At 38.4% G+C, this 18,098-nt stretch overlaps 2 protein-coding genes across 2 annotated transcripts in view; one reads left to right on the forward strand and one right to left on the reverse strand.

The window, feature by feature from the left end:
- LOC139452765 (transient receptor potential cation channel subfamily M member-like 2) overlaps positions 1–9,987 on the reverse strand; it is a 44,880-nt gene extending 34,893 nt beyond the window's left edge. The window contains exons 1-6 of the mRNA XM_071234375.1: positions 9,911–9,987; positions 7,421–7,707; positions 4,950–5,056; positions 3,114–3,226; positions 1,500–1,657; positions 135–308 (exon numbers count right to left, since the gene is read on the reverse strand). Of these exons, the coding sequence (XP_071090476.1) occupies positions 135–308; positions 1,500–1,657; positions 3,114–3,226; positions 4,950–5,056; positions 7,421–7,639 (771 nt within the window). The 5' untranslated portion in view covers positions 7,640–7,707; positions 9,911–9,987. The remainder of the gene's footprint in view (positions 1–134; positions 309–1,499; positions 1,658–3,113; positions 3,227–4,949; positions 5,057–7,420; positions 7,708–9,910) is intronic.
- A 246-nt stretch (positions 9,988–10,233) lies between these two features.
- On the forward strand, positions 10,234–17,743 carry LOC139452877 (uncharacterized). Its single transcript, XM_071234514.1, has 4 exons — positions 10,234–10,408; positions 11,818–11,979; positions 12,921–13,034; positions 13,448–17,743. The coding sequence occupies exons 1-4, from the start codon at positions 10,349–10,351 to the stop codon at positions 13,472–13,474; spliced, it is 363 nt and encodes a 120-aa protein (XP_071090615.1). The 5' UTR covers positions 10,234–10,348; the 3' UTR covers positions 13,475–17,743.
- The last annotated feature ends 355 nt before the right edge of the window (positions 17,744–18,098 follow it).

Below are 18,098 nucleotides of genomic sequence, written 5' to 3' on the forward strand. Positions count from 1 at the left end.
CAGCCTTTTGCTCATCATGCCCAGGTTCGATTCCCTACAAGGATGCTAAGTCCGAAGTCGATCCACAGTGATATTTTTGGAATGTTCGGTAATTGGTTACGACTGCAACATGATAGCATGTAAAGCTCATTTACCTTTATAAGACCACTGTTAAATGTGTCCCGCATTCTCCCATCCAGTTTGAAGTTCTTGGCGCCGCCTATGACGGAGATGACAAGTTTCGGTGGAACTGGTTCCAGTATTCTCCAATACTTCAGCATCATCTCCAGGACGTGCTTCTCAGAATCTGTGGAAGCCACTCGGATGTACTGTAACAGAACAAGATGTATATCCATTAACAACAACAACAACATCAACAATAGGCCTATCTATATTGCGCTATATTCCACACAGTCGCCATCTTCCCGAGGCAAGTTAGTTAACTGACTATAAAAGTCCATTTTCCTACCCTTGACAAACAAGGCTGCAATTATGGAGTTTTATTTTGGCTGGACTAACAAGTCTTTGCATAGTCCAATCAAATTCGAGTAACAAAATCAACATTCGGTTCATAAACTACTGCGCAGATTTCGGTTGATCGCAGAATTTGCAATGCATGTGTACCATCAAGCAAGCGTCAACATATATTTTCCAATTTTTTCATGTTTTTAATCAAGGTGCTCACATGATTTGATGCACTTAGCGAAGTAAGACCTTTTCATAACAACAGATCTTGATTATCGCTCAGATTATGTTGACTGGGTGCCGCCATTTTGTTTGAAGAAAATGCAAGTGATATGAGAGGTGGAATCTGATTCGTCAATACGAGGGACAAAGAAGGGACAAAACTTGTACTAGCCACTGATTGCGCTACAATCGAGCCCAGACATTTCGGCCTAATTCTGCAAGGGTGGAAACTGGATCTTTGCAGTCAGTAAACTCCCTTGCCTCAGGGAAGATGCACAATCGCATGCTCAAAGAGCTACACTATAACAACAATTATTTAAGAGCACCTGTAATATTTTCGAAATTTTGGGCCAAAGTTCATAGCAATATTTGCTGCCCTGAATATCCAGACTGTTTGGTTGAACAGACTCACAGTATCAGAATAAAGGAATAAATATTGCTGTCGGCAGCATCAAACAGTATCAGGACATGCACAACTATGTAGAACAATGTTGCTTGACCTAAACCTTCTCTCAGCAGATTTAATCATGTCTTGAAGATGTTTAGACACCGCATATGAATACAACACCAGAGTGAACCGCCCCAATTATCATAGTGCTAAATCATCTGAATGCAATGAAAAGTAGTTCCTGCTTGGATACATACTTATGGGATTGTGATAACTAGTTTTATTGCATCAATAACACAATCTATTACTGAAAACGATTCCTCATAATCTTGTAACTTATTCACACCACCTGATAAATTATCAAAATAACATGGCCTTATTTTCATGAGGAAATATATTTAAAACGGTTAAGCTCGAGATACAGCATAAATTATCACAGTTTTACCTTGGCAGGCTTCATGCCTCCAATCTGTTCGATGTCAAACGAAATCTTTCCGAAAGCGTTGGTTGTAAATGTTTGAATAGCTTTGCCTGCATTCCAGGCCACCTTCGGCATGTCTTCCGGCGGCTTCGCTCGTTCATTCTTTACTATATCCGCATATTCTGAAAACAGGAAAAACATTTAATGCATCCAAAATATCAACTAAACTATTTGATTTTAGATTGGCTGTTGAAAAGTTCCTGGTGCCCTAAGGCTCTTGGAAAGCTGGAAAGACAACAAGTTTTAATTTTTTATCAAAACCTAAAACAAATTACCAATAACACCGAACAAAGTAGTTCTTGTTCTCCATACTTGTCTTATACTCAACATGCTTAAGTACATGTATGTACCAAAAATATGGTACACAAGTCACCCTTTTATCACAGATGATGGTCATGTGCCCACATCAGAGATCTATCTGGACCTGCTCAGTGTGTGTGTGTGTGTGTGTGCGTGCGTGCGTGCGTGCGTGCGTGCGTGCGTGCGTGCGTGCGTGCGTGCGTGCGATCGAGTAAGTGAGTGAGTTCAGTTATATCACAGTACGTTTGTTTGATGTGTGAGGAAAGCCCAAAGGAAAGCTAGAGGCACAGACAAGATGCTGACAAAAGTAGAAACTAATCAGGGCAAATCCGTACTTCCAACTCCCAGTCCCAGGTTTCTGCCATGTCTAAGAGGCAGAAAATAACTCTACACAGAGGATTGCAGTGTCACAGACGACTGCGCCACCCGTGCCCCATCATAGGGGGATATCGAGGTAAATGCACTGATAATAGTGCACCAACAATAATAGCTACTTCTCAGTGGTGTATGAATTAGTTGCCGAAGTTCACTGGCCAGAAGGGCTTGTTAAGAAATATGTGTTGAAAGGCCTCGTCATATCTTGCTACCCCAACTTTATGAATACAGCCTATATATTTTGTGTTAACCTACATGTATTGTGTGTTCTGAGACCATTACGCTAAACAATCATCAACCTCATTGACTGCTTGATACCATACGTTTGTCTGACGTTTATGGTGGTTCTTAGACTTTCACAGGTATTGCTAATAACGTATGTACATGCATATCAGACCCGTGAAGATCCGGGGTAGAATAGGTATTCAGCAACCCTTTCTTGCCGTAAAAAGCGACTTTGCTGATCGTAAGAGGCAACTAACAGGATCGGGTGGTCAAGCTGGCTGTCTTGGTTGATGCATGTCATTGTATACCAATTGTGTGGTTGGATGCTGATGATGTCAATAACTGGATTGTATGGTTCAGACACGATTATATACAGACCGCCGTCATAAAGATGAAATATTGTTGAGTGCGGCATTAAACAACAAACAAACAAACAAACATGCATACCAGTCATAATCAGTGTACAGCAAAAAATGTTTACTACTACGATATAAAAACAAAATGACAACAGACTTTGAGATTCAATGACGGCATGATTCGTAGAAATAAATACGTATTGACCAGAATTTTCATCAAGACTGTCAGGCAAACTTCACGGAAATGTTACTAGTCCAACTAAAAGTCGCTGGCATTTGGCTAGCAGGCAAAAAGTTATTTCGAGCACTGGTTACAACTTACCTGCAGGTACAAGAAAGGATTGGGCAAACTCCAAGTGAGTGGTGGCCATGTTCTTCTGTCTCGTTGTTTTCCTCAAGCCAGCGTGGTTGTACAAGATTTCCCCACAGTGGCATCTGTGGTTAAGGTTTGACAATATCTATATTGGCATCTACCATTATCATGATCAGTAAAACAATAAAGATGAGTAAACATTATTAGCCTGTCTAACTATACAGGGCAAAGAAAGTTCAGCAAATGTATTAACCTCGGATGTTGTACTGCCATCTTCCAGAGGCAAGGGAGATAACTGACTATGGGAGTTCAGTTTCCACTCTTGCCGAACTAGGCTGGAATTATGAAGTTATATTTAGGCTGGACTAACGAGTCTATGCATAGTCCAATCAAAATTGCCTAACAAAATCGACATCCAGTTCGTAAACTGCCATGTAGATTTCGGTTGATTGCAGGATTTGCAAAGCATGTGTACCATCAATTTGGCATCAACATATATATTCTTTTCATGTTTTTAATCAATGTGCTCATGTGAATTGATGCACATAAAGTAAGACCCATTTTATTACAGTAAAGATTTTTTAATTATCAATGAGATCGTCTTCACCAGGTGCTGCCATTTTGTTTGAAGCAAATGCAAGTGACATGAGAGGTGGAATCTGATTGGACAATAGGAGGGGAATAGAAGGGACATAACTCGTTATAGCCCAGAAATTCCAGCCTAGTTCTGCAAGGGTTGAAACTGGACTTTTAACAGTTAGTTCAATCCCTTGCCTCGGGAAGATATTGGATGCAAAGAGGATTGTCATGTAAATATGCTGGGTGCAATGGCTATGGACAGTTTGTGCAATGATGTTGGTTCCTAGATTGCTGCAAACTTTCATGCCCGTGATGTCCTGATTGCGTCACCGAATACTGATAATCATGTTGGCTTGGGGCGAGGTCTGTCGGTAACTTGTACAGTTTGCTGTTCACGTTACTTCAGATGCAGTAACGGTGCGGTATACACATTAATGTCTGAGCAGTACTCTTTCTGACTCTTGTATACTTCAGAAGGTTGTGTCAATGTTGGAAGGACACAATGATTTCATGTGCATTCAGGCAACTTATGTGTGCAACATGTGAAACACTCAGTTATCCAGAAAGAATGTCAGGGGTGTTTCACACCAATACAACTGAAGACAAAAAAACTTGATAACACTATATCCTCAGAATATTATCGATATCGATTGCGTGATTATAAGAAATAAAGATCTACAGATCTGCTAAACTTGTTTTGCACAGTATATATCATGCATATGTTTTTTAAATATATCACCTTTTGTACTACATGTATATTTCATCACCCAAACTCCTAAAAAATCTGAAACTTTTCCATCACAAGCCAAAACAAGTGTGTTTAACAGTGTGAGTGACCAGTCATCACTCAGTAAGAGTCTGTGCGACAGCGCCTTGTGAGTTAATGAGCTCGAACTTGGCTTTTTGTAAGGTCAGTTGATAAATGTCCATATTTTAACGAAACAATATACTAAAAATGAGCCAAATTCAGGCTTGTAGATGCAAAGTTTTTTGGCACAGACCGCGATAAATACATAATAGCTAAATAATTAAAAATCATTAACCTAACAACTAATTTATGACCCCCTCAGTACCATTGTACAAGACAGCTTAGCGCTATGATTGTCGTAAGTCTATGTTAAAGTATGGGAGTTACAATCAACTTAACACTAAGATTGCTGTGTACAACGGCACCCTGGACACATGCAGCAAACCCCCCCCCCCCCCCCCCCCCCCCCGGTCTTTCTTCACAGAATACAGTCTACTGATCATGATGCTTCCACTTACTTCAGATCTTTTACTATCTTCACCTTCTGGTCTGGTTTGGGTACAAACTGTTTGCATTCTTTCATGTGGAAATGTGCCCTGATGAATTCAGTCTGTTCCTCCAACACCTGGAATAAAACTCATCCTGTTACCATGGTTACCAGAGTACGACCTTTCTACACATTATAGACTACTCAGCCTCAAGTCAGGCCAAAAACCATGTTTCTTAGAATCTCTCTAAGGGACCAATATTCTGAAGGTGCACCTGTGAATTCTTTTTGATATTAGATGTTGTACAAAATACTTAAAGGGGCACTGATCTAACGCAATTCTCTGGGACTGGTTGTTGCCTTTGTTATTGTTTTTTCCCAGTGAGTACCCGGATGTATAGCAGAAATCTAGACTAGTTCGCAACCTCTGCTGCGCCATTGGTAAGCGCATTAGTCACTTTTATGGATACCGGTAGTAATAAGGGCATATGGTCACATTGATCAACAAAATGAAATACAGTTTTCGAGATAATAAGGAAATGTAGGTATCTTTGTGGGTAGCATCGGTAATGGTGACGAAGTTTTGATAAGTCACTTGCTTGGTAATTTTGCGATTTTCGTTTACACTATTTTGACTTGCAACACAAAGTAAATATTTCACTTGAGCATTGCTTTTTTTATAGTGTGTATATCTTTTTACTGTCAAAATGTGTATCATATTTATTAAACGTCTAAATATTCAGTTATTTTACAAAGTGACTGAAAAACATTTCCATTTGTATTATTATGATAATGAATTCCAAACATTTTGACGTTTAATGTCATCACCAAGAGACTGAAAATGTTACGTTGAAAAGAACATTTCTATGTTGTTTGGCTTCTAATCCTACATAATAATCTGTTGTGATGCTTGTAGGCCCTTTTGATCGTCTTAATCAATCTGGACAGATTTTTTAGTCAAAATGACTGAAATATTTACACATTTTATAAATTGTCTGAGAGAATCACATTTTACAAATTGACTGTAATATAGACACGCTTACAAAGGAAAAGACCTGTGAAAACAACGTCTATCGCGCATTGAAGAATTTCACAACCAAGATGTAGAGAAACAAGAATGAATCGGTTCAAATGAAGGAAAACAAAATACAAATACCATAATTACAACCTACCAAATTTATGTGTATAAATTTTAGGCAGCTTCCTTGTTCGAGGAATGTATCCGTGAATATCCACACAAAGGAATAATATCCCACTCGTCTGCAGCTATACAAAGAAACTTATTCGATGTCACATGTCTCCGTAACAATCAAATATTCTAAAAGATATGTATTGTTTCGGAATATTATAACCCGTGTTCGTTTCTCAACTTATCACTTGGATTGTTTCAGGTGTTTCACATAGGTGTCAAGTCTCAAGGGTCGGCTGAGAAAGGCCACGTGACAACTATTTTCATAACGTCCACGGTTCCTAAAAAATCCATTGAGTGATAGATAACAATGATCAATCAATCAATGTATTATCAGTTAACCCTTTGAACAAAGTATGTTGTTTTTACATCGGCACTTCACGCCATGATATGAGTGTATTCCCTTTGTTTTAGTAAACCTAGACATGTAAACACTCACTTTTGACATATCCACTGTGCAAGATAACAGTGATTAATCAATCAATGTATTTTCTGTTAATCCTTTGATGACTAGGAACGATCCGTTGATTTACAAAAAAAAGTAAATCAACTGATCATTAATCTCTTGCTGGGCTGCCACGTGCATATTACATAACACACATTTCACCTCACTTCAAACCTGGATTTAGATTGAATAATTACCCCAGACACAATAAATGCCAAATGGGAACCTTTGTCAGGTAATCTAAGTGGTGCTACCACTAACTGTACCTGTAATAAAATCATTAACTGAGCATCAAGTGAATGACGACAAATACACAAGTGTAGGGTTATACGAGAAAACGTGGATGACAACAAGGGAGTAGTAATCGTATTATCAACGCAATCCGAAATCCAAAAATGCTTTCACTGCATGGATACGTTTTATAGTATTAAATTATAACCATCTGGGGTATTTCCAAATGACGACATCCAATGAGCTTCTTTTTGTCTGTTTGCTTAGGCTGAAGAAATTAATTAACATGCCCCCTTTGTCGAAATCTTTATAGATCACAGTTAACCAATCAGTGTTTATGCAAAAATGCGTAAAACAAATATTGCCTCCAGCCTCCAAGTTTATTTAGCTGTCCTTGCAGATGGTAGCCCAGTCTCTGGTCACGCTCAGTTGCGTTGCGTATCATCCGGGTACCCACGGGGAAAAAACAATAACAAAGGCAACAACCAGTCCGGGGAATTGCGTTAGATCAGTGCACCTTTAAAAACTGTTCACCACGCATCATGGTAAAATACTTTTTTTCTTTCGTGAAAAAGCTACAAGTCTGGAGGCAATGATAGGAGAAATATTCTGTCTTGAAAACAATACAGGTACTTACTTGCTCATAACCATCTTGGAGAGTCGATGTTCGTTTTGGAAGTCTAGGAAGTCCAATCCGTTTGCGAATGTCTGAGTATCTTGCATCTTCAAGAGTCACATAAGATGTCAAAGGTTCTGACGGCAGATCGGACATACGAGACTGGAGCCCCCCTCTATAACCATGGAGATGCCCGGTCATATCCTCGGAGGGGTAGATTCGACGTCCTGTCGACGCCATCTTGTTTTTGTGAGTTATCTGCCCTTAGGCCATCATGCTGTTTTAGTTTCAGTGGTATAACCAGTTATCTGTTGTACAGGAAACAAGTATAATGTTACATGAGGGATTTTGCTGAAATCAAAGCATCTGTTATTATTCCAATAATCATTCTATTATAAATACTGTAAACCCATTTGCTACCATCAATTTGTCCTAAGCCTGGTTCAAAGAACTCAACACTTATAGATGACCAATGAAGGTTTTCTCTCAAGCAAGAAATATTTTGTGCTAAGATACAGACAGGGAAAAATAGCGGTGATTCTGTCACTTCAAACATGAAGCTATGGTTGTGTTTGTTTGTTTGTTGTTTAATGCAGCAATATTCCGGCAATATGATGGCAGTCTGTAAATAATCGAGCCTGGACCAGACAATCCAGTGATTGACCTCATGAGTATTGATCTTTGAAATTGGGATACGATGACATGCATCAACCAAGTAAGCGAGTCTGACTACCCGATCCCATTAGTCGCCTTTTACAGCATGCATGGGTTCCTGAAAACCTATTCTTCCCCGGATGTTCAGGGATCATATGGTAGTGAATGGGTGCAGGGAATGGAGATATAACACACAAGATAATCAAGGACAGAATAAGATGTGTAAAAGCTTGTAAAAGGATGTATGTCACAATGTAATGTGATATTACATTTTCATGACAATAACAATAAAAAAAAACAGTGAAATAAAGACAGAACATTTTTTTTCAAATAAACTGTAGAACTGAAAAATAATTTTGACAATAAGACATCATCCAAAAAAAGTATGTATTGGTATATCTTATCACATGATCATTGGTTATATAGTTAAAGAGAAACAACACTCCCAGTTTGAAAGTATTGAAATATTGATCAGCTTTTTCTTTGCGGATTCAAACCTTGCTTATTATAGACTATAATTTCAACTGGTTTGACGCCTGTATTGATGTGCTGCATGAAGCGACACCTATCAGAGGATCGAAGAATGAAAAGCCGTATATCATAAGAAAGGATATAGCATAAAGAGCTGCAGCTAAACTGACTAGTGTTTTTACATGACTTGAAAAGGTGAAGCTGTCTGTCATCATCATATTATGCACAGTAAAACACTACATGCTATCCCTTCAGATAATTCAGGTAAACGAATATGTGATAACAAACTTGGTCACAAAGAAATGTAAAACTTGAGATAAATTATCACTAGACATGATGATTTACCATATACGGTAGTCATATTTTCTGTTCTACTAGGGGCTGTTTTATATGCAGAAAAAAAATGAGTGTGTGTATTTTCTCATAAACTTAGCTGGAGATAGCAATCAAGTGTACACATATTTTCCAATGTCTCTGTGATTCGGTTAGAAAATACCCAATAACATAACTTCTAAGATTTTTGATGCACTGGTTGGTTTAATCGTATCTGAAACTATTATCTTATGAGAAATAATATATTCCAACATCAAGTTATTTTAGTTGCAGATAAATAATAATAACCTTAAGCGTAGCACTTTGGAACAACTGATTGCTTTTACCAGATACTTTTAGATGTAAGGATATGGGTGTATTCCTTCTGCTTTAGGGGGCACGGGTGGCCCAGTCGCCGCAATTCGCTGTGCAGAGTTGCGCCCCTTGGTCACGACAGAAACTTGTGATTGTGAGTTCGAATCCTGTTTAGCCCCTATTATGTTTCTAGGTTTTTCAGCACTATACCCATGCTCATGGGTTTCACCAAAGTGGTAAACGTCTGAGACCTGCATCACTTCGAGCTTTCCTCCCACATTAAGCTGACACGCCGTGATATAACTGGAATACTGTTAAAAACAGTGTTAAACCCAGCTCACTCATTCAATCTGCTTTAGTAAACCTACATATATAAATACTCAATTTTGACAAATCCGCTGTGCAAGATAACAGTGATCAATCAATCAACATATTACCGTTTAATCCATTGATCAATGTTTGATGGAAATAATGCATAATTTCACAAAGTTTCCTTCCGAATGCAAGGTAGGACTATGCAGTCTTCGACAGTAAATGAAAAGTCTAATTATCTATAATCGTGACAAATAAGAATTAACTGTTTGTGACTGTTCTTTTCTCAGTGAACAGTTGAGGTGGTACTTTAGCCTACATTTAGTCAGGTAACCAAATAGGCCTAGTTCTGGGTGGGTCATTCTCTTTAACTAAATACGTACACACATATACATTGATTAGCATAAACGTATGACTACCTATATAGAATATAGCAATTACTGTCACCTTCAAATATGGACAACAGGTATAATGGTCTTCCACACGGGGGGCTCCTGAGTTCGAAACGGAAGTTTACAATGCTGCCATGGCAAAGGCATGCGCATTCGAAATGAGCACCAACAGGAAGAATGTCACGTACCAAAACTAAATAAGTCATGACCAATCATTAAGCGACAATTACATATCATAAAGCAGTATATTTCAATAAAATAATATTAATACAAGTGCCATGATAGATGTTTATTTTAATAAGCGCATTTAAAACGGAATTCGAAATCGACAAAAATAAACTCTTCGTACCTCAGCGCACCTGTTCCGATACACTTCCGGTTTTAGTTTAGACCGTTGGCGGGACATTTAGCAAATTGTTTCGGCTTGAAGCTATGTGTTTTTGTTTATGACACTATGTGTTTGTAATGATAATTAAGTAAATATTTACAGAAGATGTTAGAGCTGAAGAGGAAACGTTCATTTACTGATGACATATGCCGAGAAGTGCCATCGGTGAGATCGTTATACCTCAATTGAATATTTCATTATTATTTGATCTTTTCTAGCCTGAAAGTCATCAGCTGGTCATGCCGGGGCAAATTCAAAATTGGCTACATCAGCTAAAATCAAATCTCAGTTATGGTTATGATAATGTCACATTGTGCACGTTGGTGAAATACGCATCGAGAACAAAAAGCGGATATAGTCACTCCCTGGATCTGTCGTTTTACCTGTTTCCAGCTGGTAACACAATGCTAATATTAATTTTATCCTAAATAGGTATATTGGCTTTGTGTTATAAATCTATCTTGGGTATAACGTATAACAAGATGCAAGTAGAAGTCTGTCAACTAGTAAACTTTAAAGGGTGCAAAAAGGACCGCACTTGAAGACATGCACGTGTATTTGTGACCCAGATTATCGATTGCTTAGAAAACATTTTGAAAATAATGAACTCTTTCTTTTCAATTTTTATTGACTTGATCTAGCATATAGAATTAAAACACCTCACACACTTGATTAAGTATGCATAACACATTGATATGGCTTTGCACCTGATGTGCATAAATCGCCTATATGTTCGAATGAAATAATTATTTTTCAACATAAGTTAAGTGGAGACACCATTTCATGACCTTCCCTTAATCAAAACTTAAATGTTGAACCTGAATGAGCAAGTTGTTAAAACCTGTTCAGGGATTACCATGATTACACTCAGAATGCTTTTATCTGTTTACTCAAGAGTAAACACTATCACAGAGACTTCATGAACTGGACTTGTGCGATCTGTAACCATGGTAACATGACCATGACATGCTCAGTTTACAAATTCATATTGTGTAAATGCATCTAATGTATATGAAAAAGTATTTGTGACATGTCTGAAATATTTGACAATTAAGTAGATGTTTTAAGATAATAAATCTTTTGCTGTGTATAAAACATAAATCATGTATACCATTAACAGCTGGTAGTGTGTTGTGAGATATTAAAAGTATGATGATAATTGGAATTTATGTTTCTTAGCATATATGAAATATCTTATCAATTGCATAAATGTTTGAAATAAAGAGAATGTAATCATGGTAATGTTACATCGTTCAACAGATATATTCATGATCTTCTACGTCTTTCATATTTTTGGCCATTCTTTTATGGGGCCATTTTCATGAATGAGGAGTGGGGCTGCTTTCAGAACTGAAATGTATGACATACATGACTTAAGTTTAATTGTGTACCTGAAAAAACAATTAGAATACTCAAAGGTGAATTTTGGACATGGATTGAACATAAAAGTTGTGATTCCTTTGAAATTGTTTGAATCCAACATGTTATTGTCATTTCAAATCTTACCTGTCCGACTCATCTATTCTCCAAGATGTCTAAAGCCATTGAATAATTTACATTTTATTGTTTTTTAGGAGAAAAAACTGTGTTGTGGAATCTCAAATGAAATAACCACAATCTCACCAAACATCTCTGCACATCAGAACCAGGTTACAGCCTTAGACTTGTCCACAAGACCACGTGAAAGTTTCAGCCAAACACTGCCGCACATTCTTGAAAATTCCACAGACATTAGGGTATGCATTGTAAATGTATTCTGTAAACATATTGGTCATGCTTATGAAATTCTTAGATCATTTGGAGCAGTCGGGTAGCCGAGTGGTTAAAGCGTTCGCTCGTCACGTAGAAGACCCGGGTTCGAATCCCAACATGGGTACAATGTGTGAAGCCCATTTCTGGTGTCCCCCGCCGTGATATTGCTGGAATATTGCTAAAAGTGGCGTAAAACCAAACTCACTCACTCACCTAGATCATTTGTTTTGTTTCCAATTAGCATTTATTTACTTACAACTTTATACATTATCCAGGCGAGTTGTCTTGGAGATGTTTCAAATGATGGCCTTGAAAGGTTATGAAGGAAATATGTTCATTGCATGACCACCAGTTTTGATAAGACAAAAGTTCTTTCTTACCGGCATTATTTTATTGAATCTTTGAACTAATCACTGACAAGTCTAATCTGATCTCAAATTATACCTCATTGTCATGCAGTACTTGTCACAAACCAGTGTTATTAAGTTAAGTATAATGTTTATTTTATTGTACCAAGATTCAAATACATGTACTATTGTAGCAAACTTCAAAGAGCCCTCGATGCCCTTTAATTATCAACACTGATTTCATAATCAGTACCTGTCAATATCACGAATGTTTTGTTTTAAAGAGGGGGCATGGGTGGCCCAGTCGTCTAAGGCACCGCGATTCGCTGTGCAGAGTTGCGTCCCTTGGGCACGCCAGAAACCTATGATTGTGGTCTTGATTCCTTGTTCGTCCCAATTATGTTTCTAGGTTTGTCAGCACCACACCTTTGCTCGTGGGTTTCACCGAAATGGTAGACGTCTTGGGACCTGCATCACTTGGGGCTTTCCTCCCACATTAAGCTGACACGCCATGATATAACTGGAATACTGTTAAAAGCGGTGTTAAACCCAACTCACTCACTCACTTTGTTTTATAGATGAAGCAGGCATGCACTGGTTGGACGACAATGGATGTTGACCATGCTGACCACTACAGTGTCGTATCTTCAAGTGTGCTGCCTCGATGTGCCAAATGTGCTGCTGGACAAGGGGTAGCTACACCTCAACCTCCCTAAGGATCATTCCAAACCTTGAAACAAACAACATGCAGGAAATTAATGTGTTGTCCAATTGCGAAGAATGCTGTCCCCTAGTTTCAAATGGGTCTTGAAATTTATGGGAGAAGCTGTACCTTTGAAATCAAAAACAAATGACAGCACCAGGAATATTTTGCTTGAAGCCGAGGGCAAGAGAACCAAGATTACTGTATTTGTTTAGCCTAATGATAGATTGTGTAGTGGACAGATTGGTTATAACATAGTCGTGTTAATGATAAATATTACTATCTTGAAACTGTAGAATGGAGTGCTCAAATCAACACACAACTTTTGAACTTTGCTCAGTTTTATTTTTATCTGATTTAACATGTTCCTGTCAAGTAATTTTTGTTTCACATATTTTCCAGGGCCACATCTCACATCTGTTGAGCTGATGCTGGCATTATTCTTGGGCAGCAGCCCTCAAGACTTGATTCACCAAGGGAGACAACTCTTGAAGACTTGGTGCAGTGTGATGCAAGATGGGAGTTACTGTTACCATGGTGATAGACGATGGTTATAGTCTTAACATTCCCTTGTTTCAACAGAGAATATGGACAAAGCAGTATCATATTAATATCAAAGTGCAGCTGCTATGTCTCCAGCTCTTTTAAGCTGTACTCTAGTCTCTAGGAAGATATTAAACTAGAACTTTCGAATGTATAAGCCTCCTTGTGTTCACAATAATCATGATAGTGATATAATTTGCAGATGAAAAAAATAGATTGTAAATGATTGTGTATTTATGTTAATTTTCAAAAGTGTAAGAAAGAAATTGTCAATAATTTATTTTCCTTATCAGTGAGACTGAAAATTGTTTGTTTTTAAGAAACAACTCTGAATTGATCTGGTAACAATATTTTTTGCATGCTCAATTAAAATAAGATGTGTTGATATTCTTGCATGTTGGTACAAAGTAATCAATCAAATGGTGAGAGAAAAGGACTTCTTTTTTAATTTATGAATTTGTACAACTTATTCAGTACTTAGTTAAACATGTTAAAGGGGCGGTTGGGTAGCCTAGTGTTTAAAGCATTCACACGTCATGCTGAAGACCCAGGTTCAATTCCCGACATGGGTACAATGTGTGAAGCCCATTTCAGGTGTCCCCTGCTGTGATATTGCTGGAATATTGCTAAAAGCGGCGTAAAACCACACACACACACACACACACTCACACACACACACACACACACTCACACACACTCACTCACTCACTCACTCACTCACTCACTCAGCACTTGTTAAAGGAGTACAATATTTTGTACAGGTGAAATTGTTATGGCCACAAGCAGACCCCTCCAGGTTAACTACTACACAAAAACATTTACATCTGTAGTTGAGGAATGTGATAGAAAGAATAAACAACTGAGGCATTTTTGCAGGTTTCACTTTCTCCAGATTCCGGTTGTACTTGTACATTAAGACAGGACTACCAAAGGAGCAATTAGCAATATTCCAGCTTTATCACAGTTCCTTTGGAGTCTGGGTTAGTCAAACTGGTGGTTGAAAGCACCAGCAACATCCTATGGAATCAGGCATGCCATGCAAACAAGTCAAGAGCCTGAACATCTTGTCTGAAACAGGTGTGAGGAACCTATTCTGACCCAAATCCCCACACTGATGGGACATAGCAGTACACATGTATTTTTCTGATATAGAATACAGATTACTGGTGACCTGTGAGGAACCGGGGTAGAATAGGTCTTCAGCAACCCATGCTTGACGTAAAAGGTGACTATGCTTGTCGTAAGAGGCCACTAACGGGATCGGGTGGTCAGGCTTGCTGACTTGGTTGATGTATGTCATCGTATCCCAATTGCGTGGATCGATGCTCATGATGTCAATCACTGGTTTGACTGGTCCAGACTCGATTATTTACAGACTCTGTCATATAGCTGGATTATTGCTGTGTGAGGCGTTAAACAACAAACAAACAAACAAACAACATATAACTTGTCTTTTTGTTCGTTTTAGTTTGTTAGGAATTTGTTTGTGTGTTTGTCGGAGTAATACTGATGGTGAAATGGTAGAGAAGGGCGACTGTGGAGACACACTACAGCTCATTTTGGTGGTCTAGTTTCAAAATTGTTTATGTGATCTCTGTGTTACGTATGTAGCAGTTTTATATCTAAAATAAGTTAGTCACAGGCTGATATGACTGCTGAGGTTTTTATCAAGCAGTTGTTTTTTATGACATATTGGTACAGTTTATGTCCGTAAGTTATATTAATTAATGTGTATTTGCCACAGTGTTTTGTTTAACACACTAGAATCTGTTATTGGTGCTATAATAATTGTTTTACCTGTAAACATTCTTGGTATTTCATGTTTCATTGAGTAATTTTCTCAGACCTGCTAAAAGGAAGTGTTTGTTTTTTCATGTTTCACAGTTTGTCATTTCAGCATCCAAATGTTGGCCATATTTTCCAACTGAAAGTAACATTCTTCTCATGGAACTGCTGTTGTTTTTTAACATGTGATAAGTTTGTTGACATTTATGAGGACATTTCTTTGCATTTATTCTTGTGAGTTTAGAAAAGTCTATATCTATGAAATTATTTCAGTTCCAAGGTATATGTCCTACCAGTGTCTAGGAGGCAAAAGTAAGTACTGTGCTTCTGATTATTAAGATGTAACTCAACATTCTGAAAGTTTCTGGTTTTGCACATTTGACAGATGCAAAAATGTACAAAGCTTAAATGACAAGTATGTTTTTTGTGGATTTCACAAGTAAATAAGAAAATTGTTTATTATCTGTTGACAATAATGTAATGCTCTTTAATTCACCGGAAAAGCAACAACCTTGTGAATAGTAGTAGTAGGATCGCAAACAAAATCTTTCTTCTACTGTGAATCACTCTTACCCAGGTACACATTGAGTGAGATCAGTGTTCGAAATAAGCCCCTGTCCGTAGGCCCGCGGTAGGCCCGATAGATCTTATCTCAGGCCCGTAGTTTCAAGTTTATATTGTTTGATAGACATTACTTAGAATTTGATGATGACAAAAAAGACACAATTTATGCATGGGGTCTTGTGGCCTGCAGTAAATTTACATGTTGATATATTTGTCACAATAAGCTGCAGTTTTGTAATGAGTGGCTGAAGAGTTTAGTCAGGGCCTGGAGCTTCTAATGTCTGTGGGTCCTGATGGCAGCCTGGCAATGTATTTCTATTTCAAACACTGAATGTAATAGCTTGAGCATTGTGGTATGAGCAAGCCTTGAGGTTTGTCTTGCAAGATTTCTTCAGCTTCAAGGGGGCACGGCTGGCCTAGTTGTCTAAGGCGCGGCGATTCGCTGTGCAGAGTTGCGTCCCTTGGCACGCCAGAAACCTATGATTGTGGGTTCGTATCACGGTTCGCCCCGATTATGTTTCTAGGTTTGTCAGCACCACACCCGTGCTTGTGGGTTTCACCGAAGTGGTAAACGTCTGAGACCTGCATCACTTCAGGCTTTCCTCGCACATTAAGCTGACACACCGTGATATAACTGGATGATGTTAAAAGCAGCATTAAACCCAACTCACTCACTCTGCAGCTTCAGCAGATGTGGCCAAAGATGTCGGTAATATCTCATCAAGTGTGGCTTTGTTGTTCATTGTTGTATGTAGTCATTGCTAGTGTAGTTTGATATGATATCACTGTTCAAGGTTTATTTCTATACTGTTAATTCAATAATTGTCCCAGCTGGGGTAGAATACCAGTATCATGCTTGCCCTAAAAGGCGGCTATGCATGTTGTCGTAAGAGGCAACAAACGGGATCAGGTGCTCAGGCTCGCTGACTTGGTTGATGCATGTCATCGATCTCAATTGAGTGGATCGATGCTCATGATGTCAATCACTGGATAGTCTGGTACAGACTCGATTGTTTAAGAAATCGCCCTCATATAGCCGGAATATTGCTGAGTGCGGCGTTTAACAAACAAACAATAACTGAAAAATAAAGAACTTGTGTGTTTTCTGTTCACTGGCACACTGACACAAAGTGTTTTTATGTTGAGAGGTAGGAGACAATGTTCAATACCACAATGTCTCTGTTCCTGCTGTACTGTTCGGTGGTTTTGTCATAAATTGTAATATTATGTCCTGTGAGACAGTTTTAACAAGAGAATGCCTGTGGTGTAGTGGATACAGTGGAAGGTCCTGTTACCATCCCCGAATGTGAAATGCCAAAAAACGTTGAAAGTGATACTTGTTACCCAGCCTTTGCTCTAAGTGAGGATGATGAGTGGGGTATCCATATTAAACTGCTATATGGTATCTCAGCCTGCTGGCATGAGCATGCACACGCACCACACACACACACACGTCACTAAATAAGTGCAATGCACTTGAATGCAGCGTTAAACCCTATTCCACCTCACCTCAACTTATCCAATATCCAGTATATGTTTACCATAACACTGATTGATTTTGAAAATAGTTATATTTCCATAATATGAAAACTTTAACTGGTTGACCAGTGTGTTTTTTGACAGACAAAAGTAAATATTTCAAAGGTACAGAAAAGACATGGTCGCATCTCTTTCCTCTCTTCCCCCCCCCCCCCCAAGGGGGAAGGAAATGAGTACGTGAATACTGAGTTTAGTCCTTGAATTTCATATGGACGAGCATGATGCATGTTGCCATAGTCATTGTTCTATTGTAGGTAAGAACCGATATATTTTTATATTTTGTTCTCAAGACTTTTCACTTTCTTTCCTGATCAGTGCTTCAACATTTATATCGTGTTTTTATTTGTTTTTGTTTATATAAAAAGGATAAAATAAAATGATTTTGTTTTGTAAGATGCTTTCAAACATTTTCTTGGGGAAACTCAAAGCGCTCACTCGCTCACGCGCAGACGTACAGGAAACTTACATTAAACTGTTGGAGAAGAATACATGGGAACCGTCGGAAGTCAAATCCGACTCAAGGAGTGTCCTTGTGATCTAGTGAGCTGAGTACGCCCGTTGAACAGAACAGTTCTATCGCGGCATGTCAGCATAAAGGCTAAAGTAAGCACGAAGTGATTCA

This window comes from Haliotis cracherodii, unplaced genomic scaffold, assembly GCF_022045235.1.
Source record: "Haliotis cracherodii isolate W230 unplaced genomic scaffold, xgHalCrac1.p SCAF_9, whole genome shotgun sequence".
NCBI classification, from domain to species: Eukaryota; Metazoa; Mollusca; class Gastropoda; order Lepetellida; family Haliotidae; genus Haliotis; species Haliotis cracherodii.